Source organism: Copadichromis virginalis, linkage group LG19 (genome assembly GCF_057382275.1).
Source record: "Copadichromis virginalis isolate Kocher_CV1m ecotype Utaka linkage group LG19, C_Virginalis_male_GT1.1, whole genome shotgun sequence".
Lineage (NCBI taxonomy): Eukaryota > Metazoa > Chordata > Actinopteri > Cichliformes > Cichlidae > Copadichromis > Copadichromis virginalis.
In genome coordinates, this window is record NC_140636.1 from 13,482,987 (window position 1) to 13,509,316 (window position 26,330).

The 26,330-nt window shown below is 48.1% G+C and overlaps 2 protein-coding genes across 4 annotated transcripts; both read right to left on the reverse strand.

Moving 5' to 3' along the window:
- Positions 1–359: 359 nt before the first annotated feature.
- Positions 360–2,676, reverse strand: LOC146685735 (mitochondrial import inner membrane translocase subunit Tim9). Its single transcript, XM_085441840.1, has 4 exons — positions 2,439–2,676; positions 2,151–2,199; positions 901–996; positions 360–819 (listed from the first exon to the last, which is right to left on the reverse strand). Exons 2-4 carry the CDS (start codon positions 2,187–2,189, stop codon positions 685–687), a joined length of 270 nt encoding a protein of 89 aa, XP_085297966.1. The 5' UTR covers positions 2,190–2,199; positions 2,439–2,676; the 3' UTR covers positions 360–684.
- Positions 2,677–6,144: 3,468 nt separating this feature from the next.
- On the reverse strand, positions 6,145–26,270 carry gphna (gephyrin a). Of its 3 annotated transcripts, XM_085442707.1 has the most exons (23): positions 26,036–26,153; positions 19,847–19,925; positions 19,705–19,762; positions 19,167–19,259; positions 18,998–19,092; positions 18,416–18,482; positions 17,074–17,379; positions 15,781–15,882; positions 15,211–15,348; positions 11,343–11,385; positions 11,067–11,204; positions 10,554–10,646; positions 10,405–10,460; positions 9,831–9,950; positions 9,697–9,755; positions 9,336–9,611; positions 9,021–9,108; positions 8,567–8,640; positions 8,229–8,293; positions 7,589–7,692; positions 7,347–7,443; positions 6,571–6,709; positions 6,145–6,496 (listed from the first exon to the last, which is right to left on the reverse strand). In XM_085442707.1, exons 1-22 carry the CDS (start codon positions 26,097–26,099, stop codon positions 6,576–6,578), a joined length of 2,349 nt encoding a protein of 782 aa, XP_085298833.1. In that variant the 5' UTR covers positions 26,100–26,153; the 3' UTR covers positions 6,145–6,496; positions 6,571–6,575. The 3 variants fall into 3 exon arrangements, with proteins under 3 accessions (XP_085298833.1, XP_085298831.1, XP_085298832.1); XM_085442705.1 differs by lacking the exon at positions 15,781–15,882 and having other exon boundaries at positions 26,036–26,270; XM_085442706.1 differs by lacking the exons at positions 15,211–15,348; positions 15,781–15,882 and having other exon boundaries at positions 26,036–26,270.
- Between the last annotated feature and the right edge of the window lie 60 nt (positions 26,271–26,330).

The window sequence follows — 26,330 nt, forward strand, 5'->3', positions numbered from 1 at the left end:
GTCCATCCTGATGAAACCGCACTTGTCTTTAAAGCAGTTTGCTCCACACTGAGCGAACATCACAATCCAAACACTCAAAATAAAAGACCTGCATTCAGAATCTGACTTCATCATTCTGAGTTTGATTGTATTTGGTAATGATCTGAATCATGATGCAAGACAGTACATTTCATGTTAAATGCAGGCAAAACACTTTAAAAGTAACTGAGTAACTTTGTTACTTTTTGCATGTTGTTAAAAATACAGTAAACAAAAAGAAAATGAACGTTTCTCAGGACTGTGTGATCTGCAGCAGAGCCAGAGTGAGGCCGGATGCAGTAAAGCACTTCCTAACAGGGATGAAAACATCCACACATTCCTGATGTCGGATTATTTTTATTTCCACACATGAAAAATGAAGTCAGCTCATCATCATCATCATCATCACCACATCGGTCGGTCGTTGTGTTCAATAAAATGACAAATGTGCACATTAAATGAATATTCTGCATGTTAATAAAGAATCTGAAACTACATTTCCCATGATGCACAGAACAGCCGACTAACCCTGCAGATAGAATCTGAAGGGGCGGAGCTTCAGGTCAGAAACTACAACAAAACGTCCTCACGCGCAGCTTCAGAGTGTTTTTACAGCGCCGGAGGATCTGCTGGACCAGCACGGCCCGGCCTGGCCCAGGTTCAGGGTCAGCGCGGCTGTCCCAGCAGGCCAGCTTTAGCCGCCAGAGCCTCGTTCTGCTGGATGTGATACTCCTGGAAACGCATGGAGATCCTCTGAGTCATCTTCAGGTACTTCTGCAGGCACGACTCGGAGCAGCTCGACTGAAACACAAACAGCTGTGAGGATTTTATCCAGATGTTCCTTCACCTACATGTTTCCGTCATCCAATCATCTTTTTTTACCTCCTCGGGCTTCACGTCTCTTGTGGTGAAGTCTCGGACGCAGTCCATGAAGCAGTTCTCCGTCACCTTGTTGTACGTCCCCAGAAACTCCTTAAACTGAACACAGGAAACAGACACAGCTCAGAAAACTGCTGCAGAGCAGCAACTCAGCAAAACAATCTGAGAGACGACCGAGAAGGATCCGAGGTTCAGGTCTGGGAAGAAATTTCCTCAAACAGGTTTTAACCTCCGTCCTCTCGCTGCTTCAGGCACGCTCAGTTTTATTGATGCAGTCAACAGTTTTGGTTTTCTTCAAAGTGCTCCAAGACTGTGAAGCTGCTCTAAAGAGCCAAGGTGGGAGCGCAAATGTATTAACTCAGACCTGCGTGTGCGACAGAGGCTTCCTGCTGCAGGTTAAAACGATCAGAGCGATGCCACTGGATCAAAGCTGTGACTTTTAGTTTAAAGAACTTTTCTCATTAATGTATGAATTCAAATGTTTCTTCCGCTGAAAACGTCCAGGTCAACCGACGGGGCGACTTTTGGGATTATGATGTCATAATAAAAAAACTTTCAGATAAATTCCTTTTGTTTTTTTCAGTCTTTTTTAATTGTTTAAATACTCAAATGTTTGTCATGCTTTCCTCAGACTCTGCTGTTTTTACGTTTATTTACTTTTTAAACCATTTCCTGTATCACTTGATTTTGTACGAAGTTAACTTCTTAAACTTTATCTTTTGACCTAAAATGTTTTTCTTACTTTTTCCATATCTAAATTGTGATTCGGTTGTATTTTCTTGCTTTATACTAATCTTATTATTTCAAATTAAAATATATAATATGCAGAGCTCTAGACTAACTTTTTGCCACGGTTGCACTGGTGCGCCTAAATGTTTTTCTTAGGCGCACCCAAATTTTTCAACCGCATCGCTTAACACTGCAGTTTTACATGTGCACTTTCTGTTGCACATAGATATACATCTATATCTATATCTCCACACATTCTCACTCCAGTATTGGTCCCAATAAGCTGGCACAGTGTTCTGGCATTGACGGTATTTGAGTTTGTTTTGATTGATTCTATTTTTATCTATTTATTTTTACCTACGGTTCTGTCGCTCTCTCCTGTTTTGTCCCTCACAGGCCTCCTTGCTGTATAGTTCAGTGCGGGCTTTCTATGGACCCTGGAGGCCACAGTAACCGGACTTTGTGCCTCTGAATTCTGAGCCTCTTTTCTCAGAGTCGACATGAAAACTCTTGGGGTCACTTACCTGTTTGATCTGGTCGGACTCGGACACCTGGACCGCCATGATTCGGACTCTGTGGGAGGGGAAACAGGGCGACAATTAGCAGTAATGCTAACACACCAGACTCCATTCATAAATCCTCCATTTTTAGCGCACTTCGTGGTCCGCCTCTTTTAAAGCTCCTCCGGCGCTCACGTGTTATTCTTTCAATGTGACCTTACAGGTGTACCGTTCAGCTTAGGTTGGCTGGTTTAGTAACGCTTCAGATAGCAGAGGTTACCCGGGATTTAGTGACATGATGAACAAACCTACCTGATAAAACAGCACTTTAAACGGACTGCTGCTGCTAACGGCTAGCCCGGTTAGCGCCTTGTTCCCGCCCTCTGATGAGGGTCCCTCTGTTCTCCTGGAGATGTTCTTCTTCAGCCTCCCGAGCAGCAGCGCTCAGTTTCCCTTTACAGCAGCAGGAGGACAGTTTTTCACCAGAGCTCCGAGCTGCCTGAGGGGAACCTCCGAGTGACGGACTGAAGGACGCATGCGCACAGAGCAGCAGATTCTCTCCGATATTTTTGCGATTTTTCATGTAAATTAAAAAAAATAAACACGTTCAACATGAGGCTAAAACTAAGCTTAATATTCAGTTATTAAAATCAATAATTTTATTAAACTCAAAACACGAATAAAAATTTATATTTGAGAGAAAAATGTGACGAATGTTCAGGTGAGGAGAACGAGCGCAGCAACAAAAGGTTCCTGCTGGATGGTTCCTACCTGCCTTTAAACATGCAGTATGGAAGCCTGAAGTACTCATTATTTATAAAAAGGTAATATTATAGGAAAAGAATCTAAGAAAAATTCTTATTTTTAAATATTTCATCATAATAACATTTTTAATGTTCTGAAAAAAACAAATTTCATACATGTGGGACTAATAATGGTTTATCTGAAAAGTTCACATTTCTTCATAATTTATTGCAAAACTTTATTTATAATTACTGCGAATCTGGGAAATGAGCGACCAGAGCTGTTTCTTTAAGTCTACACCTGACAGAGGTCTTTCATTTCCTACATCAGCATTGTGTTATCATATCGTTAGCTTCATAGCATAAGTGCCTAAGTCATTGACTTAGTCAAATGACTTAGGCAATTATGCTATGAAGCTAACGATATAGAAAAACAGCGCTTTTCTCTCAGATTAAATTATTTGAGGGATTAAATGTGCAGTTAAAGCTCTTCACACTGACAAGATGTGACGTTTACCGTCCCTGACAGCGTGAAGCGCTCTCAGACGAGTGCTGTTATGAATGAAGCGAGCGAGCCAAACAGCAGTTACAGAATAATCAGGATTATTTTTATTAATTCATCTTCAGGTTCAATAATATTACAGAAAAACATCCTCTTCATCATATTTATACAGTAGTAGTAGAATGCTGTGTCATTGCTTCATTACAAGTGCTGGTCATAGTTTATAGTGTGTGCAGTGTGACACTGAGTTCAGCCCAGTGTTACGAATCACTCGGTACAAAGGCAGTTTCTCAACAACCTGCTTCTGCTCGCTCTGATGGATCTATCTGGGTTTGATTGGTCCTCCTTGGGCAGGCGGCAGGACGCGCGCTGATGCTGCGTTTGTGTCATAAGTGAGCTGCCGTAAACGCGAGCTGCCGAACGGCAAGCATTATTTACTATTTTAGGAATTTCTTTGAACGAACAGCCAAACATCATCACACCATTCCCATGTGACACGGACGCAGCACGAGCCACTCATATATGCTGTATATATACGGTGCATTTGAGGTAACTGGGAAGTTTCTGGAAACCAAGCCAGAGGACTTAAAGATAGTGTTGGCACCAGAGCATTAGCGTCACGTTTAGTCAGATCAGAAGCCCCGCCCAGGTGCTGCACCACACTCTAACGCCTGGAATCACACCTGCCCAAAGAGGAAAGACACGCCCCCTTTTTTATGGGCATGCAGGTGTGACAAGAAGGGGGGGGAATTCAGGACAACGAGCCACGCTGCATTCAGGACGCCGTGTCGGTACTGTTAAAATCAGACAGAGCAGTTACTCCAGTATGACCTGAATGCAGCGCCTGACCTTTGACCTGTGGGTTTGGTTGATCATATTTAACTCAGGTTTTTCACTGACGTGGTGCCGGCTCTTGGTTGGTTTTGAGAGTGGAGGTGAAGAGCCTCACAGGAAGAAGTTACAGAGCTGGTTCTGCCTGGGTTCTCTCCCAGAACAGGCTGAGAACCAAGCACCGCTGTGAGCTGCCTCGGCCAATCAGTGGTAACCTCTCTGAGTCCAACTGTAGGCTACAATGTTTGGGAAACCGTCATTTCAGTGCAAAGTCAATAACCTGCTTCTAGATTTAGCAGCAGTACCACACCAGTGGAAAAGAAGTCCCAACAGGAAGAATCGGATCCTTTTTCCCCACAAACACAGTGCCAGAACATTAGGTAGCACGAGCCGGGGTAACGTCTGTAGTAAGAAGAGAAATTTCGTGCAGTTCCCACTCCCACCATTGATCCACGAATCCAACCACGGGACAACCCAGAAAGGACCGGGGTCTGGGTGAGGCAGCGGCACTGAGTTGTTGGAAAAAGGTCGTAACAGGATGAGTTGTCCACCTGATTTCCAAAGCAGAGCTGTTGGTGTGGATGCAGCAAACCAGACTCTGTCTCACAGGCCGGAATGCCAAGCATCAGAAACGGGCGCTTTGGGACCGCTGATTTTGAGGTGCCAGTGGTTTTGTGGCACTTTTTATTGGTTAAGATCTGATGAAGTAGCACCCCGGTACCACATCGGTGGAAAACGGGTCAAAGCAGGAAGAACCGTATTCCCATTTTACCACCAACATGGACTTTGGGAAACTTGGGTAAATATGAGCTGGCTCTAGATTACACATCACACACCGCGCTGCAGGAAAACCGGTTCAACGGGAAGGATGAGAGGAAGTGGGCAGTTTGCGTTGGGGCTCTCAGATCTCACAGGACGCTTCTGGTTGTTGGTAACCGGTAAACATTTATCAGCAGGATCTACGGCGAGCAACTCGGATGCTTCTGCGTTTGTAGTGGGCGAACTGTCAAAGGAGGGTTTCTGCACGCTCATACAGTACGCGGAGAGAACGGCGGTCAGATGACGTTTTGATTTACAGCCTCGAACCGACCATAACGAGCACCTTAACACCGTCATGGCAAAAATACACGTGGTGTAGTTACAAGCACCTGAATGTGACACCCTGCCTTCAAGTGATGCAAGCAGATGGAAAAACCGGGAATCGCATCTGTTCTCCGAACTTGCCAAATCGGTCAGTTCCTGCACGTGCGGTCGTGGGTAAAAATCTGAATAAAGACTCCCGATTGGACAGCCTGATCAGAGCGAGTGAAAGGACAAATCCCACACCCAGAGCTCCAGACGCAAATGTGGAGTAATCATGTAATCGCGCCCGACACTCCAGGTGAGCCCAGAGGTTCTGGAGCTACCTTAACATAAACGTCACACTCTGGTCGAACACCACTTGAACGCAGGGTTGGACTGAACCGCCAGTGTGGCGCAGCCTTGATACGACCGCGATCAGTCTTTATCGCATTTATATCGGAGCGGAGAAATCGCTCGGCGCCCCAAAGACGAGCCGCTGACCCACCGAGGACGATTTCATGGCTTCGCTGAGATGTCTCCAGATGTTTGAGAGGGTTGAATCTGCAGAAAGGTAAAAAAGGAACACCAGAGGACACCTGCAGCTTGTTCTCTTTTCTTTTTTGTTGTTTGGCAGAAAATATTCAGAGGCACAAACAACGTAAGCAGGTTCACTCGGAGGACGTCTTCATCAGCCGTGTTTTGCTGATGTTGGAGTCTGTGTGATCCAGGAGGAGACGTAGTGAAACGGCAGGTTTCTATAGCAGGAGAGAGGACGCCAGAGCAGAGCAAGGGTAGAAAAAGGAGGAGGAGGGTCTCTATGTCTCTAATCTACCCGGGAAAAACGCACAAAGCAAATGAAGAGGAGAGAAGAGGGCATGAATACTACTAAGATGATGATATTCAGTCAGAACCATGATAATAATAATAAATAGAATATTAATTAAGAATATTAATAATCATTATCATCAGGATAATAATAATATTACAGAATAAATCTCATATTTCGTATATTTTTTCACATTTTTTTTCTCCTTTGAAATACAGTGATCTCCTCAGAGCAGACCAATGAGGACTCAGCCTGTGCTGGCTCCGATTGGCTGTTGCATATGACATCACAGCTAATGGCGACCAGGTAGACATGCACCACTTCCCGCCCCCCACCCCGGCTGTTTCCTGTGCAGACAAGAAGTCCTGGCGTTGCCATGGTAATCGGTAGCGAGTGACGTTTCAGTCTGGAGAGAAAAAGAAGTGTTAACAGAAAGCACACGCTTCGCACGTGCTCAGTGCGTCCGTGGAGCCGCCGTACCTGCATCATAGCCGTCCGATGACCATGACGTCTACGACCTCTCCCTTGTGCAGCTCCACGTACTGCTCTGTTTTAGGGGGCAGCATCAGCAGGCCGTTGGCGCTGCGCATGGACATCAGCCTGCTGGACACCTGGTTACCTGCAGGGAGAAGGGGTGTGGTCAGTCGCATTACCCAAGTGAGATGACTGACAGGACGCTGACCGAGGCAGCGGTTAGAACAACATTTAAGAGGCTCGTTTACGACGCCTCTGACATAAATCAGCTGACTGATGTCGACCACAGAGCCAGCGTGATGGATGGGCCTGCGACGGCGCGTCACTGGACGCCCTGCGGAAGCCTCGGGTATCTGGGAACACGCACGATGAATTTAGGAGAAAACGTCGATTCCGTCTCCAAGAAAGCCGGTTGGAGATGAGTCCTCGTTGGCAGGTTCAGAGACTTTGGAGCGAGTATCCGTGAGCTGGACTCAGAGCAGACAAACCGCTCAGCACCGTCGACAAACCTGATTGGACGAGCTGATGTAAAGCTCTGAGGGCGGCGCTACAGGACACAAGCGTAACGGCTCATTTGGGCCAAGTGCAGTGAGGAAGCTGAACAGCGCGATGCTGTATGAACGTGTGGAACATCTTTATGACGGTTCCATGATGTGATCAATAAAGTTAATCGTGTGGACGAGAAGAGGCCAGAGTTTACCGCGGCGAGGAGGAAACAGGAAGCAACGCTTAGACACCAATGACTGACGGTACACACCATCACCGTGTGTGTGCGCACTCACCTGTGCTCTGAGCCCAGGGCAGCGGCTCCTGGTGATGCCAGGTGAGAATGCAGCGGTGGTACTCAGGCCGGGGGTCCAGCTTAACGTCACAGGAGAGCTGAAGAGAAGAACAGTGGCATCAGCAGACTTTCATCAACAATAACTGTGTTATGTAACCCGAGCGATGCATCAAACACTCGGTTCACCTTGACCTGCAGGCAGGGTTATAGCATGACCTCAGAGAGTGTGTGTGTGTGTGTTACCCTCGCTTTGATGATTGTAGGTCGAGGATCCAGAATGCCTTGCATCTTCCTCAGAGCAGGAATCACAAACAGGTTACACGTCACCACAGCGGACACTGGGTTACCTTGGAAACAATAAACAGACCACGTGTGATGATGGTGCAGAAGCTCGATAACATGATGTGGCGCATTTACGAGCGGCCTCTGAATGATGTCATAAAAGTGGTCGGTTGGAGTTACTCGTGTCGACGAGGCGCTGCTGGAACATTTATGGAGCTTACTGTGAGGAGTTATTTTAAGATGCACGTATCTGCCTGCAACGAATACGAAACATTGAAAGAGTGTCTGCGTCATCTGTTGATTTGTATTCATTTTTTTCCCTTCCTTACTTCATGTACTTCACAGTACAATCATGTACTGTGAAGTACATGTAGTAACTGCTAATTCTCAGCCCATCTCTGTGGAGGCTGCTGACGTTCAGCCTGCACTGAAGCTTTCTGGTCTCCAGGAGGTTAAAGTCTGGGCTCAGGACGCTCTCAAGCTTCCTGCTTCGCTTTGGGATCCACAATCAGGAATCGTGACTCTGATCACAGGCGTCTGTGGGGACGACCCGAGGACGCTTCAAAGGCAGGTGAATTACACAGCAGGGTTAATATGTTACCTGGCAGGGCGAAGATGAGTTTTCGTGTCCCGTCGATGTCGACTGTGGCAAAGGTAGTGGGAAGACTGAGGGACAGAAACACAGAGCAGCGTGAGCAGAGGCAGAGGCTGAGGTATCAGCCGTCAGGTGTACCTGCAGTACTGCGAGTACCTGCAGTGAGGAACTCCTTCAGCTATCAGAAGAAACATTTGTGACTTCAGTGAACAGACTAACATTGCAGCCACAGGTGAGGCTCATTAACAGCCGCCTGAAGCTTTAAGCTCTCGGGTATTTCACACAGGTGTGACTGTGGTGCTTAAGTTCTGGGACTAAAGCAGGAAGTCTCGGCTCCGTCTTACCCTGGCTTCATGAAGACTCGGCCAAAGTGAATCTGTGCGTGCAGGTCGATATCCAGCACCTGTTTCAGGTAGTCCTGATCACAGACACACACACAGTCAGGTTTCCTGCACACTGACGATCAGAACATCTGCTCAGTGCGTCACTCAATCAGTGAGCTTTACACTGAGATACTTTAGGCCACGCCCACCTGCTGCCTCACCTGGCCCTCAGCTCGATTAGGAGTGACGGCTCGCGGTCAGAGCTGATGAAAGACGGTAAATCGTCAGCTCCGCCTTCACGTTCGGCTCTCTCTGCGGTCTCACTCCACAGAGAGACACACCTCCTGTAGCAGCGGCGAAGAAGTCCGCCCAGTCCTGCTTCACTTCCTGAGCGAACGTGCAGTTGGTACTGCAGCTGAGACTCTCAGCAGGTGGGCGTGGCCTGAAGTTAGTTAAGTTACTGAAGTTACTGTACCTTCTCTCCCATGGACACACCCCCTGAAGTGATGATGACATCAGCACGGCTGATTCCCTCGTGCAGAGCTGACAGCAGGTCGTCAGGGCTGCAGAGAGAGGACACACGGGTGTCACAGGAAGTTCAGGATACAGACTGAGGTCGGACTCGAGTGGAAGATTTCAGATTTCCCACTGAGGGACCTGTGGACCTCAGAGGGTGGATGAAAGATTAAACCCTGACTGCACCGTGCTGGGGGGTGGGGGCTGGAGCTTTTTTAAGATGTCAGAACAGGAAATGATCAGACTGGAGCGACAGGCGGGGAAACGCGCTCACTTGTCTCCGACGATGCCGAGGTTGATGGTCGGGTATCCGTGCTCCTGGATGGTGGCGAGGAGAGTGGAGCGGTTGGAGTCTCTGATCTTCCCCGGGTGGAGGTCATCCTCCGGGTTCAGCAGCTCGTTCCCGGTGGACATGACGGCCACCACGGGGAACTTGTGCACGCTGACCTCGGTCACTCCCACTGTGGCGAGCAGGCCGATCTCAGACGGGCCCATGTGCGTGCCTTTAGCCAGAACGCACTCCCCTCGCCTGATGTCGTGACCGATCGGCCTGCGTGGACACAAAAGCACCAAATTGTCTACGCTGCTCCTTCACCCGTTTGACATCCACGACCTGAGAAGCGTTCCTCTCTCACCTGATGTCCTGCCCGGGCCGGGCTTGGACCATGATCCTCACCTCCAGCTCCTCGGTGCCCTGTAACAGACGAACAGGAAGTAAAGCCAGCAGGCACACGCACAGCGCCATCGACCTTCATCCTGGTGTTCTTACATCCTCAGACTCCCTCAGCAGCTCCGTGTCTTCTACTTGGACCACGGCGTCAGCTCCGCAGGGAATCGGCGCGCCGGTCGTCACCCTCATCACCTGACCTGGCATGACTGTGTGGGTGGGCTGAAAACACAAGAAGCACAGTTTACAGAGCGATGACATCATCTGGTAATAAGGCTTTTAGTCAAGGTTGAAATTCACAGTAATCAGGAGGAGATGAGAAGTTTTCTAAATTCTGGAGCCTCAAGTGGACGTTAGAGGAACTGCAGCTGTTATGCCGCCAGCGTTTGGCTGCAGAGGTCGACTCCCAGGACTTCCTGCTCTGTGACACGTGTGGCTCTAAAGACCCTTGTCTGCCTTCACTGCTGATATGAACTCGGTGATGTGCATCAATCTGATCCTGATCTACATTCTGCACATACGTGAACTTAAACGGTCTGAGCATGGCTCGCGCTGTGCCGATCATGGTGTGTGTACCATGAGCCCGCTCATAGATAACGCTGAGGTTAGCAGCGTCTCCCACAGAATCTGGTTGACAGATGATGGTTATGCACAACGCTGCTGTGTGAGAGCCGACCTGCTGTCCAGCCTGCGATTCCCCCATGATGAAGCGATCTCCCGGGCCATCGGCAGCTACGAGTCAAACATGAGTCGGTTAGAGCTTTCAGTTCAACAGATAAAAGGTAAAAAAAACGCAGATGTTTGAGGCGGTGCCCACAGTCTCACCTCGCACAGCGTAGCCATCTTTAACAGAGGCGGGGAACGGAGGAAGGTTGTCTTTGGCATAGATGTCCTGAGCGAGAACTCGACCCAAACCATCTGCAGAGAGAGAAGACTTTCTCAGAGGCTTATCCAGGACAAATTCATTGTTTCACTACAATCTGAACTCTGTGGGAGGAGCGATTCTCGCAGCTTGTGGAGGAACGACGGAGGAGGGCGGCTACGGTCCTGACCGGACGAGCTGACCGACAGCGGGGAAAAGCCGATCAGACTGACGTCAACCTGGCTTGACTTTCAGGTCCAAAACCTCCGTAAGTCAAACAGGTGGAGCAACCTTTTACACATTCATGGTTCAAACAGAGTGTGCAGGTGCTGAAATGCTTCTCCCATCAGATGCCATCACCACAGCAGCATCAGCTCTGTGGTGGAGCAGTTAGTGGACACGTGGGCGTGCAGGGCTCGATACTCCTGTGTTAGAGCAGCGCGCACACACACACACACACACACACACACACTCACCTCTGTAGTTAATGACTTCAATTCCCAGAATAGGCGTCATCTCGAGAACAGTGATGAAGGCTTTGTCCATGGATGTCAGCGGGAACGGCGACATGCGATGACGACGCGCCACTTTACTGATGTCAACTGCGCTGTGGCCTATGAGTGCGTACACACACACACACACACACACACACACACACACACACACACACACACACACACACACACACCTGTAAACACCTGAAAACTATTTTTTCGAGCTTTAAAGGTGAACGAAACACATACTGAACTCACTGGCTCTCAGTATGTTCTCATTGCTGCCACATCGTGACTGAACCTGCAGAAAAACAGATTATTTTGATTGAAATCATCTTAAAGAATAATTTTCTTTTCATGCGTCTCATTCACAGGATGTGGAAACATAAACAATGACTCTGGATGCAACATTCAAGCATTTCAGGAGCACCGAGAGAGCGAATCGGGTTAATCTTACTCATCAGATCAGTCTGAGCGCTGAATAAACAGCAGATATAAGCCAGAGCTTTAATTCTGCTCTCCTAGCTGATGTTAACAGCAAATTAAAACCAGAGGTCAGAAAGCCGGCGTCTTCTTACTAAAAGCAAAGGTACATAAGGTTGATGATTGGCTGCTTTGCAGAGATGATTTAAGCATAATTTGATGCTACATTTTAGGTCATTTATTTTTAAATGTACCACAACTGAAGACATTTCAATAGATCTGAGTGTTTCCAACCATCACAGTCCCATTCACTCCCATTCAACAGACAGCACACGTCCCGAGACTTCCTGAATAAAGTTCATGCACATAACGAGAGCTTCAATCAGGACGATCACTGCTTACACCTGGAATGACACTGATATTCAAATCTGACCTAAAGATACTCATCTGTAACAGTCTAATGATGCTGTGATGATGGTTACCGATAGTTACCGGGGGGGGGGGGGGAGTTTGTTTCACAAGTCAAAATTAAAAGGTGAGGCATAAAACCTCAGAAACCCATCTGTTGCTCAGAACACGTTAGCATCTAAAATATGCCGAGTCGTGCACAGACTGTCCAACTTTGTCATGTTTCTCTGTTGTATGGTCTGTACGTCATGTATGTGTGTCCAACAGCTGACTGAGCAGCATACACACACTACACCTGACCTGGATGTTATAAATGTCTGCTACAAGCTGTAAAGCTAAGTTACAGCCAGCTAGCTAACCAAGCTCGCTCTAAGCTAGTTTGCCATCTATTTAAACGGTTACATCATTTAATTTTTGACAAAAATCATATTTTTATATAAAATGTAAATTATAACAATGGTTCACTTAACAGGTAAATGATTTTGGGAAGCTAGCCACCTAGCATTTAATTCATTTCAGGCATAGTTCAGACAAAGTTAGCCAACAAGCCATGACTTAGCTACAGTGCATGAATCTAGTAAGGATTAGCTAATATTCACTGACAAAGAAACATGAAAATAACCAATATAGCTTCCAGATCAGTTTGTATTTAGGGTTTCATTTTAGACAGCTTTTTATTCATTACATTGGCAGGTTTTTGGCTAATGGTAGCTAATATAAACTTAGCTGCTAACACACACAAACTACTTCATAGTCAACTTAGCATATAGCTGGCTAACCTTAACTCGCTGTCTAGAGTCTTTATCTAAACCCTGTGTGAACAGTTTATATTTGAGAGATGTTCATTTGGTAATTATTTCTAAGCTAACATTAGTTAGTGGCGCTCATTTAAATAACATGTGACCAAAAAGCTGGGGAATCCATCCATCCATCCATCTTCATCCGCTTTGTCCGGGGCCGGGTCGCGGGGGCAGCAGCCTAAGCAAAGAGGCCCAGACCTCCCTCTCCCCAGCCACCTCCTCCAGCTTATCCGGGGGAATACCAAGGCGTTCCCAGGCCAGCCGAGAGATATAATCTCTCCAGCGTGTCCTGGGTCTGCCCCGGGGCCTCCTCCCGGTGGGACATGCCTGGAACACCTCACCCAGGAGGCGCCCGGGGGGCATCCTTGTCAGATGCCCGAACCACCTCAGCTGGCTCCTTTCGATGTGGAGCAGCAGCTGCTCTACTCTGAGCCCCTCCCGGATGGCCGAACTTCTCACCCTATCTCTAAGGGAGAGGCCAGCCACCCTTCGGAGGAAGCTCATTTCTGCCGCTTGTATCCGCGATCTCGTTCTTTCGGTCACTACCCACAGCTCGTGGCCATAGGTGAGGGTAGGGACGTAGATCGACCGGTAAATTGAGAGCTTCGCTTTTACACTCAGCTCCCTCTTCACCACGACGGACCGGTGCAGCGTCCGCATTACTGCAGCTGCAGCCCCAATCCGTCTGTCGATCTCCGGCTCCCTTCTCCCATCACTCGCGAACAAGACCCCGAGATACTTGAACTCCTCCACTTGTGGCAGGAACTCATCCCCGACCCGGAGTGGGCACTCCACCCTTTTCCGGCTGAGAACCATGGCCTCAGATTTGGAGGTGCTGATCCTCATTCCCGCTGCTTCACACTCGGCTGCGAACCGTTCCAGTGCGAGCTGGAGGCCCTCACCCAATGAAGCCAACAGAACCACATCATCTGCAAAAATCAGAGATGAGATTCTGAGGCCACCAAAGCGAAAGCCCTCCGCCACTTGGCTGCGCCTAGAAATCCTGTCCATAAAAATTATGAACAGAACCGGAGACAAAGGGCAGCCCTGGCGAAGCCCATCACCCACCGGGAACGAGTCCGACTTATTGCCGGCAATGCGAACCAAGCTCTTGCAACGGTTGTATAGGGATCGAATGGCCCGTAGCAATGGGCCAGACACCCCATATTCCCGCAACACCTCCCACAGGACACCCCGAGGGACACGGTCGAATGCCTTCTCCAAGTCCACAAAAAACATGTAGACTGGTTGGGCAAACTCCCATGCACCCTCAAGTATCCTGGAGAGGATAAAGAGCTGGTCCAGTGTTCTGCGACCAGGACGAAAACCGCATTGTTCCTCCTGTATCCGAGGTTCGACTAACGGACGAACTCTCCTTTCCAGCACCCTGGCATAGACTTTCCCAGGGAGGCTGAGGAGTGTGATCCCCCTGTAGTTGGAACACACCCTCCGGTCCCCTTTCTTAAAGATGGGGACCACCACCCCGGTCTGCCAGTCCACAGGTACTGCCCCTGATCTCCACGCAACATTGCAGAGGCGTGTCAACCAGGACAGCCCTACAACGTCCAGAGCCTTCAGGAACTCGGGGCGGACCTCATCAACACCAGGGGCTCTGCCACCAAGGAGTTGTTTAACTGCCTCAGTGACCTCGCCCTCGGAAATTGGCGGGTCATTCCCCTCATCCCCAGACTCTGCTTCCTCCTCGGAAGACGTGTCAGTGGGATTAAGGAGGTCCTCGAAGTATTCCTTCTTAACAGGCAGCTCATGTCGGGTGGTGTCAACAGCTGTAGCAAAAGACTTGTATTCCTTCCACCGCCTGACAAGCTGGGGAATATGTAATTGATTTAATAATTTTACAATCAGTTCAAATACTAGTGATTTAAAAAAACAACAACAACAACAACAACAACAACAACAACAACAACAACAAAAAAAATGGAAACATATACAAGAGAACAAGTATATAAGGAATAATGGAGGACCCAGGATAGCACCTTAGGGAACGCCACGGGACAAACAGGAAGAAACTTTTCTTAGCGTGTTTTTAAATTACATGGTAATCTGTTCAGATACTGGCAATAAGAAAGTATTTGATATTTGAAAAAATGGCACGTGAACCAAGTCTAACTGTGAATACTCGTTTTTCTGCTCCAATGAAATCGAACACACCGAGTTTGTTATTCACCATAAATTGGCTCGGTCCTGAAGCTGGAGCTTTTTATGCCAGGAAATCAAATGTGATTTTTCTGGTTCTATGAAGTGAACGGAGGAGGTTAGGAAATAAAGAAAGTAATTAAAAGCTCTCATCATGCAGGAAGTGCTTGTCATTGTTTGATAAAGGGCTTCGATCAGCAATCAGCGTACATCTACTGGGCATGCTCTATGACCGTTACACAGCACAAACAGGAAAGCTGGTGTTTCATGCAGAATGGCGTTTTTTGTTGCCGAGCTCTTAGCGGTGCTGTCTGTGTGCATGTGTGAAGGTTTGTTTGTACCTTGGGTGTCGGGCACGAAGCGGTGGAAAGGCGGGAAGTTGCCTGTGTCGCCCGGGGTGACTCGGAGGGGGTGGAGCTTAAAGAGGCCGAATCTCGTGGAAGCACCTGAACACCTCGAGAAATGATCGAGTCCGGGATCTACACACACACACACACACACACACACACACGCACGCACACACACACACGCACGCACACACACACACGCACACAATGCTAGTCCAATGATTTCCTTCAGTTGTTTTATTAGAACCTAAAGCTGCAAAGCTGAACACGCTCCATAACCCCTGACCCCCTCACAATCAGCTGTTCTTTTTATAACTTTACTATATTGAATGAAGTCATGCAAAGTTTTACTTTCATACTCTGAATACTTTCTGATTTGTTTTTACTACCAGCATTATTATCATAGGTTGAACTGAAAAGGGAACTCATAGTAGGTCCACCTTAAAAAAAAGGCGGCATCAGATAATCTTCAAGCTAGTTCAGGCAGGAGCTGATGAAGAATGGTGACTGACACAATGAACTGACCAATGAGAGGAGAGGACAGGTGCATGTGTGAAGTCTCACCTGATGGTCATGGGCAGAGGAGCAGGTGAAATGAGTGGGAGGGACAGGGGTGTGGCCAGGCAGGTAGGGACTCCCTTTAGCCATGAGCACAGCATGGCTCATCTGATGGACACACACACACACACACACACACACACACACACACACACACACAGGTGAAGGACATGATGGGATGAAGTGAAACATTCCACACGTCACAGCTCAAACCTGGGCTCACACACATGGATTCGTTCTGTAAATTAACTGATACGACAGGAGCTGTTCGCGGTCATTGTGGGGGTGTGGCTTTAAGAGGAACGCTACAAACTAACAATACTAAAGCCAACAGTTAGTCCACACCGGACATCCCTGCATCGGGTAAACCCTAACACGATGGAGGTCATGCTCGTGTTAAAATGTTTACACACGTATCGATGAACCAAAACTGTCCTCAAGTCATCACTTCCTGTCGTCTCCTCTCTAAAAAACCATAACAAGGCAAATGGCCTGGTAAATGGCCTGCATTTGTATAGCGCTTTTCTAGTCCCTAAGGACCCCAAAGCGCTTCACACTACATTCAGTCATTCACCCATTCACACACACATTCACACACTGGCGATGGCAAGCTACATTGTAGCCACAGCTGCCCTGGGGCGCACTGACAGAGGCGAGGCTGCCGGACACTGGCGCCACCGGGCCCTCTGACCACCACCAGTAGGCAAACATGGGGTTAGTATCTTGCCCAAGGATATTTGGCATGCAGCCAGGAGGCAGCCTGGGATCGAACCACCGACCTTCTGATTAGTGGCTGACCTGCTCTGCCACCTGAGCTACAGCCACCCCTTCAGTGTTAAAACCTGACAAGTTGTTCCTTTTATAAAGGAGCCATAATGACCAGTTTGATCGAAACTTCTTGACAGCGTCTGACACAGGTCACGTGATGCTCTGTCACGTGACCTGTGGATCTAAACGTGACGACGGATTGAAAAACGAGTTTCCTTGGTGCTCATTTCTTCTACAGTTATAAGAACCTGCAATGCCCCGTGGGCAGAGCCTGTAATGACCCGCCTGACCCTGAGGAGGAAGTGTTTTCTAAATGTCATTCCGCTACTGGGAGGCGGGCCTCCTGTCTTCCGTCCTGCCCGCGGAGCGCTCGCTTCCCGGTAATTTCTGTGCGTCCTGCAGCAGCCGCTGCATGCGTCTGTAGTACAGTAGCTGCTGCAGTGACCCACTTTCCCCACACTGATCATTAAACTTTCATCTGGCAGCTTCCAGCACCGCCGCTGCTCTACGTGCGGCCTGCGCACCGCTTACCTTGGCAGCGATGGCAGCTGCGGTGATGTGGGAGGAGCCGTGCTGGTGGTGGTGGTGATGATGGTGGTGGTTGTGCGCGTGCCGACCTCTCCTCCGGTCCTCCTCTTCGTCATCCTCCTCCTCACACTGGGTCCCGCGCTCCATGGTGTGTGTGTTGGTGTGTGTGTTGGCGTACGTGTTGGCCTGCAGAGGGGAGGGGGAGGGCAGCTGCTCCAGGGCGGCGTGCGTGGATTTCACCCGGACCATGGCCTCGCGCAGCAGGTCAATGGCGTGAGGCAGAGCGGGCAGAATGAACTGAAAACACTCCTGAAAAATCAAAGTTTCATCATCATCGTCGTCATGGCGTCAAACTCTCACAGCAGACGCTGCACGCACAGTGGATCGTTTACACGAACAGTAGTCGCGCCGAGTAGTCCAAGCACAGACTCCCCCATCCCAAACCCAGCCACCTCCTCCAGCTCATCCAAGTCATTCCCAAGCCTGTCCTGGGTCTGCCCCACGCCTCCTCAGCCAGAGGCCGTCCAGGAGGCAACCATCTGAACTTCGATGTGGAGGAGCAGCAGCTCTACTCTGAGCGCATATCAAAAGTCTGAACTCCTCCCTCCATCTGTAAGGGAGAGGCCAGCCACTGAAGGGCGAGCTGCTCCTTTCAACCATTCTGAGTTTTATAGACTCAGGGTGGCACCCCGCCATTTTTTGGCTTTCTCATCACCGCTGCAAACCGCTCCTGTGTGAGCTGGAGGCCACCTGAACAGAACCACCAGATCTCGAGAGCACAAAGGTAAGACACCTGGCTCCGCCTACAAATCCTGTCTGTAAACAGTCTGACTCACTGCTGGCAACACGGAGCGAGTGGGCATTAGGGACACAGAAGTCCATGAGCTCCCACACTTTACAGATGCATGTGAACAGGACTGCAGTGATGTGTGACAGGTGTACTGGTTTCACTGGTGCACACAGAGTCTGAGCTCAGACACGCCGTCCTCCTGACTCAGCCTGTGTTACTCTGAGCTGTGGATCACACACGTTTGGTGGCTTAGACACTCAAACTTTATATTTTCAGACTCTGTTATACTTTTAAAAGCTGCTCGACATTTCAGGACGTTGCTTGAACGCACTCAGACTGAGCTGGTCAGGGAGGAGGTTGGAGACACCCACAGAGGTCTGTAATCCAACATCTGTAGTTTTGTAACGACGCAGTTCAACTCTTCCTACTTTAACGGTAAATAACACAAACGCTGAGCTCCACCTGACTGGATCGCCACGTCTTACGACATACCCGGCGAGTTCAGTGCAAAGATCCACACGGTGCAGACTGAGCAGAGTAAAGTCAGACTCGTACCTGAGAGCCTTTCTTGCTTCCTGGAAGGTTGATGATCAGAGTTTTGCCACGAATACCACAAACAGGCCTGCAGAGGAGAGGACACGGCACACAGAGCAGGTTAGAAAACAAACGTTTCCACACTGTGTCAAACTTAAACTGCACCGTTCATCAGAATCCAGTGAGTAACAGAAGAAACAGGAAGTGACACGTTCAATGTGACTGACAGCACCTAACCAGGTGAATCAGAGACGTGATTGGCTGTAAGAAGATCCTCCCAGAGAGGCCGAGAGTTCAAGATGGTCACGTGACAGGACTAACTGTGAAGGCACCATTAATGCAGGAGCACATCTGGAGGTTCAGGAGGAACATCTGCCACAGTCTGCTTCTTATCGGAGCTCCATAACTGACCCGAGTACAGCTTTGACATCATCCTCTGACACACCTGCTGATCACCTCAGAGGGTTAAAGCTCGGTGGGCAGACGTGCTGCCGCATTAAATTCAGACAGTTTCCCAAAACATTCCAGATCCAGATGTGAATTTACAAAGATAAACGCACGCCACGTTACAGTGACTGGTCAATGAGCAGTGAGAGCGCTCACCTGGACAGCATGCCCAGTGGCGTGACGTTGAGAGATCCCATCAGCATGGCCAGAGCCATTCCCGGAGCCTCTCGCTCGATCACCTCCCTGGTGGCCTAGAAAACGACAAACCACAGCGAGTTAGAACACGGCGGTCTGCCGTCGAGCCGCGCCTCTGAACCTCCTGTACCTCAGGAGTAACATCTCTCGGAGCAAAGCCGGTCCCTCCGGTCGTGAGGATGAGGTTCAGCTCCTGTTCGTCGCACCACTCCAGCAGAGTTTCCTGCAAACACACATAGCTCGTCACCGCCAAAATAAAAGCACCAACGCTGAGCAGCCGCAATCACAGCCACAGAATCAGAGAAACAGAAACGTGTCAGTCTGAAATGCCGGCGGTGGCGATCACGTGGACACAGTGATGCATAAAGACAGAGGCCACGTTGCTCGTGCATGTGGAGCAGACGTCAGTACGCGATTAGAAATCATCACAACTCAGAATTTTTACTGATTTCTAATTTGTTTCAATCCAAATCCTTAACGTGTATTTATGATGCTCAGTGGGTTTAAACCAGTTTACCGCCGTCTGACTGGACGAGAGCTGCGGACGACCTCACTTACACGTAGACCCCGCCCACTGACAGACAAACGTCTGTGAAAAAGCGTTAAATCGTTTCCCTTTATTGGCACAAACAGAGATATTAAAAAAGGACTCCTGTTTTTGGGATTACCTTGATCTCGTCGATCTCATCTGGAACGATCTTGTAGGCCGCGATGACTCCTCCTAGTCTGCAGGAAGTGACACAATGACAGTTACTGTCATGCTGCTCACGTGTGTACGTGCATGCTGCAGATCTGCTGATGAGGACTCACAGCGAGGGGTCGTGGACCAGGTCCTTCAGGTTCACGCCGCTGCGGTCCTCAGCCAGGTTCTTGAAGCAGCTGTCGCTCACTGCAGAGGAAGAATAGCTCAGCACGGTTTCTCTCACACACACACACACACACACACACACACACACACACACACACACACACACCCCTCCTCCTCACTTCCTGTCACATGTCTCGTGTTCCAGTGCTGCAGGTTTCTAACACTAAGCTCAGAGTGTGAGCCCAAAGCTAAGGCTGCTCTGAACTCTCAGGCTGGACCTGCATGATGTCACAAATAGGGGACACCCTTGTATGCTCATCTCAGCTGCGGAAGCCCCGTCTACCTGTTGTTTGAACCCTCTGTTTGTGAGAGGCAGCCAATCAGAACAAAGGTCCAAGGATATTGTAAAGAAAAGCATCTGTACTTCTTTAAGTTGTTTCTTCAGTTCTGAAGAACTGAAGAAGCTTCAAGGATGAGAGGTGAAACGTCTTCAAGCTACTTAAAGAAGTCCAGACGCTTTTTTTTTCCAAGCTCCTTAGACTACGATCATCTGGATGACTGAGAACTAGGGCTGCCACAAACAATTATTTTGATAGTCAACTAGTCATCGATTATTTTTGCGATTAGTCGACTAATCAGATCATCATCCATTAGACGTAAAACGTACAACTTATTGCACCAGCAGCTAGAGCAGGGCGATATGACCAAAACTATTTATCACGATATACATTTGAAAATTTGCGCTAACGACATAACTGACGATGTAATTGACACTAGACAAAATACTTCACAACTTTATTAGTGCAAAAACCCCATCAATGTATTTTCACTTAAACAAGCAGCTGTTTTTTATGTGCATTAAAGTAATATACAAATGTAACAGTGCAAATGCAAATTCCTTGCTGACAGTTTAACCAAAAGGCATTTCCAGTGGAGACTGGCCGACATATCCTCAGCATAACCATGTATAATATCCACAACACTTAAAAACAGGTTATACACACACAATACGGTAATATTATGTTGAAGCACAGTACGTATCACTCCGCGAGGCTCCTGTCTACGATAGCTGTAATGCTCTGACAATCCATCAAGCGGTGGCGGCTTCGTAGCTTAGCAAAGTCGTACTAAAGCATTTGACAGATTTTCGAGCCCCGTGTACATAAAATCGTTTCGAGGTCAGTAAACACAACCAGAGTTCATACATAAGGCTCACGGGATTATAAGGGGCACTGTCGACTTTACAGAAAATCAAAGGATTGATTTTAAGTGTGCCATATTTTCCAAACAACACGGTAATAACAACGGCCCGCTAGCATCTACCAAAAATAGTGCTTTGTTGTGTATCTGACGGACGAAAGCTAAACCAGTTCCACCACTGAAGCTGCAGCATTTTTACAAACCAATTCAGCTTCATCTGTTTCATTCAATGATCCGCTTTCGCGCTTCTCATTCTGCATCACCGCCATGTGCGTATGTAAACAAAGGCACTGCGCATGCGCGTTTTACCCATATTCTATTGCGATATTTCATTTTCCTATCGTTGCCCAAAATTACACCATATTACCGTGAACGGTATGATATAGCCCAGCCCTACCAGCAGCATCTGCTCTTATATAAATATCATTAGCTTACAGCTTTAAGTGTTTAAGGTCTGTGCTAACTAAAAATAAAGACAAGATGACAGTTTATTAAACTTTAATGAAATTTGCAGATTGTTTCTGTGATGTTTAATAAACTCCTTGCTATCTAAAATATAACAGGACACCGGAGTATATTCTCCAGCATCTCACACTTCTGATAATCAGCTGTTTGTCTGACGTTTTTCAGCTGTGTGAAAACCACCCAGGGAATTAAGAAAGTTTTACTTAATCTAATCTCAGCCAAACAGATTTACTCACGAACAAATAAAACACTGAAAAAAAGCCAAACAATAACATTTTCAGGTTATCTAAGTGACTTATATATCACGTTTAACCTGAGTAGCGAAAGACAGCGGTGGTTCTGAAAACAATTTCCCGGGAGTGTGCCGTTCTCGCCAGCTCTAGTGAGCCTTGAACCCCGGCTCGCTATCGAGTTGGTGGTTAACAGACGTCTCCGAAAACGTCGGAGCACTTTTGAAAATATGTGGTTTCTTGATAAACTGCGCAGATATTTGAGGTTTACACAGCTACATTCTCGCCTGAAAATATCTTAAACGTTTATTTTGTGACCCAGAAAGAAAAATAAGAGTAATATTAAAACTAACTAGCTGCCGCTATTGTTGGAAACTGGAATTGGCTATGAATTCTGGGATAGGTTGTGCCACAAAGGATACGTCGACCCATCCTTCAAATCTGGGGAAATTAAGGTCACATTTGGAGGAGTCTTTGAATTTGGACAGTCTTCGCCGCGTTGCTGTAACATAATCGGCCTACAAATGCGACCTCCGAAGGATGCGGCCTGAATTTGGTCACAGCTACGATACCGGACACAGCTTCTTCTTCGGGGTTTAACGGCAGCTGGCATCCTTGTACATGCAGTGCTGCCATCTTCTGTTTCAGTCCGTTATTACACTCTTAAATCCTACTACTTATTCCTGCGTCTTTCAGGATCTTACAAAGCTTCAAACGATGCGTCGACTATTAAATTAGTCGTCGACGATTTTGATAGTCGACGTAATCGTGGCAGCCCTACTGAGAACCTTCACAGACAATCAGAACAAAGCTGTCTTAAAGGTGGAGTAGCTAAATCGGCTCAGTTCAGACATGGATGAACCGAGGAGCTGCACAAGGCTCAGTGTGAGATAAAGAAGGATTATTATCAACTGTAAATCATGCAAAGCTGCTGTAGCAGAGTCCAAAGATAAAAACAGGGAGCTGGAAACCAACAGGATGAGTTTTTTTGGAGGATCGAAGATTCTCCACAAGTTACAAGAACACAGACGCCAAAATATCATCGTCCAGTCTTAAAATGAAAGAGCAGGAAGTGAGCAGAACAGGTCGTTGTTAGCGTCATCCGTGTGAACAAAATCTTTATTTTTGAGGGGAAGTCAGAGAGTAATGATCACAAAGAATAAATGTCACTTACAAATGAGAGTGACAGAAACAACAAATTCAAAGGACGCCTGGTAACGCTGTGCCAACAAGACTGAACAACTGCAGAGTTTGAGAGCAGCAGGACAAAACAAGACCTGCAGGTCCTCGTCATCTCCAGCAGAGCGTCCAAACAAAACCACGGCCACAGGAAAGACCTCCTACACTGATCACATGACCAACAACAACCACAATGAAGTGTGAGGGACAGCTGAAGAGCTCCATGTGAAGATCTACTGACTGAAATGTTGCGGCCGTGTCGTCAGAGCTGAAGGACGGACCTTCAAGGACCCGCTCAGGGTGAAGTGCTGCAGAGGAAGATGGAGGAAACGGCGGTCCGATAACTCTGAGGAGCTGGCAGGGAAGACCTCGGCAGATTCAAAAAAGCATCGCTCACGACCACGAAGCTTGTAGAAGAACGCCGTCCTGCAGGCGTGCTCAGTGCCGCTGCAAGTCCAGAGTTAACGGATCAAGACAAACAATGAAATAGCAAAGAGCAGCGCATCTAAGGAAGCAGGAATAGACCGAGAATTCGCACGTCACATGACAGGAAGCCCTGATCTTCCTCATCCAGACTTTGGACTTCAAAGGGGGACAACGTCAGTCAACTTCAGCTGTTTGGTTAATTTCCTCCTGCTGTTTTCTGATTCCTGGACTCTACCCGAGTATCCTCACCTGATTCACAGCTCAGTCTGGCTTTCAATATGATTTCAGTGGTTTGCTTCGCAGGTTTTAAACCGTTTGTGCACATAACAGCAGGAAAGACTCTCACACTCAGCTCCAATCTGATGAGCGACAGTAAACGAGAAGAGTAACGCCAAAACATAGTTTTTTTTAAATTTTATTTATCATGCTCCTCTCGTCCTTTATTACTTTATTTTACGTCAGGAACTCAAATACAAGGAGTCAGCATCCGGACTGGGAAACGTTTGATCAGTGCTCGCCTACGAATATTAGCAGAAACAGTCACAGTCAAAAGAAAGTAGGAAAGTAAGCTAGTTTAAAATCTGGTCCTTAGCTAGTTTAAAATGATTTAAATACAACCTTAAAAAAACAACAACAATGTGACATATTAAACTTAGTCAGAATTCATTTATGGGAAAATAGGTCAAAATACAGAAACTGTGTGAGACCTCGACCCTCGCTGCTTCTATAGGAGAGAACAGGGTGGATCCACATTCTCCCAGCAGTGGATGCAGCAAATTCACCAAAAGATCAGAGCGTGCAGTGCTCAAAGGAACTGAACAGGAACGATGTGCTCTGAGACGAGGCCAGAGTGCAGATGTCTCACAGATAAAGCTGGGACCAAACTGGGTCATCAGCAGGACAAAGATCCAGCAGAACGGCTGAAAAAGGAAAGAACGGAGCTGCTGCAGAGCTCAGAAAGCTGTGCATGAACGAATGCTGCAGACCTCAACGACCAAAGCTCATCCACAGTGATGGCGCAGACCGATCACTGCAGGTCACTGCTGCTGAAGGAGCTACACCACTTTTGGATTTGGTCTTTTTGTTAAATATTTACTGTGTAATGTACAACGCGTTGTTCATCTGAGGTTGTATTTTCTTATTTTTAACACCAAATTTTTTCTGATGTCCTGACACGTAAAACCTTACGACAGACAGATGGCGTACGATGCAGTATCGTGCTCTGGTTGTCTGTGTTATTTGGTGTGTTCAAACTTTGTTCTCTCTGCTCGTTAAAGTCACTAACGAGGAACTGCAAGCACGGTGGATGAAAGAGCAGCTGTTCTCTTCCTGCTCCATAGAGGGCACTCTCAAGCTCATCCTGGATGAATGGAGCTCAATGGAGCTGAAGAACAAAAATGTACATTTCGAGACATAAACATTTTTCTCATGGAAATCTTTAGCATGTTTTTACTAGAAAGGATTGAAACAATACATAAAGTTGTATTTTTAGACATTTTAATGGATTTTTAATGCAGTAAAGTACTTTTCTATGAGCACCACAAGCCACTTTAATACATCCTCCATTTTGATTTGGGGCATGAAGCCAGCAGCAGTTAGCATCACCTTCAAACACTTCAACCACATAACTACGACGCTAACACCTACAAGAGGTATCACCGGGAAAAGAACGCCATCAAGAGGACCTCCTATTCTAAAACTCACCAATCAGCACATGTTAGCCGAATGCTAGTGTTTTATGGGCAAGAATCAGCGTCACAGTGAATAAAATATTGATCATTACAATTGATTTGTTTCAGTTCACAGTACTGATTCTGGATTTGTGGGAACTAGCGTGTTTTTGTGTGGAAATCACTGCGGGCCCTCCCACAGCGCCCCCTGCTGGGCGCACAGTGGACTGCCCATGCTATCCTCAGTTAGCTAAGCATCCCTGTCCATGTCCAGTGTTACTGGGTTCACTGGTCCCAGTCCTCCCGCGGGCACGACTCCGGTGCGAACATCAGCTACAGCTTCGGTGCCGCGCTGCGCGTTCGTGTTTAATGTTGAACTAAATGGCGTGAGGAGGGAAAACGCTCATTACTGCGTTAAACGGACACTAACGGGGTGAAACCCCGGCCGTTAAAAAGCCGCGAGGTCCCGTTATCTTAAAAAAGCCCACCGTGAGCCGAGGCCCTCGTCAGACCCGCAGAGGGACATGAATAATGCAGCTCATGTCGGCTCCGTAACGGCACACTGCTCAAAATACCACCTGCAAGCTAGCCACTAACACCGGAACACCGCGGGGTTACCTCCAAAATAAAAGCACGGCTTCTGGTAGACACTCACTGTAGCACGCACAGCTCGTCTCGCATTTTGAAAGAGCTCCCCGGCCCTTCTCCCGGCCGCTTCACGGCGAATAAAACACCTCTGAGCGCCGCAGTTTCGCTGACAGGTGCAGCCGGTGCTCACACGTTAATCCGCAGTCACACACAAACACGTTAATCCCGCTCTTTAGCGCAAAACGCGCACCTGTGCGCCAGCAGCCGCGCGGCTCGCGGGGAACCCGGTTAGCATGCGGCTAACGTTAGCCCGCTCTGCAGCGGAGACAGCCCGTATCGTGACACCGACTTGCGCAGGGAGCCGGGCACAAAACGGCGCACAGGTACGCTGCCCAGAGGCGTTTTAGCGCATGTGATGACACGGTGTCCTTACCTGTGAGGATCCCCACGCGGGTCTGATGGTCGTGGTTGGTGAGCACCATCCCGTCCGCCGCCATGTTTACAACCTCTGTCTGCACTGTGACGGCGCATACAGAGGCTGGGGGGTGGAGGGGGAGGGGGTGCTGCACCTCTGGAGGAGGACCAGTGTGTGCATGCGCGTGCATTCTGAATCCCCTCCAACTACCGATACGATCAGGTGACCCGGTACCGCCAGAGCTGCAGCTGGATGACCTCTGAGTGGAGCCGTGACATTGACCTCACCATGTCCTCCAATCACAGAGCAGCTT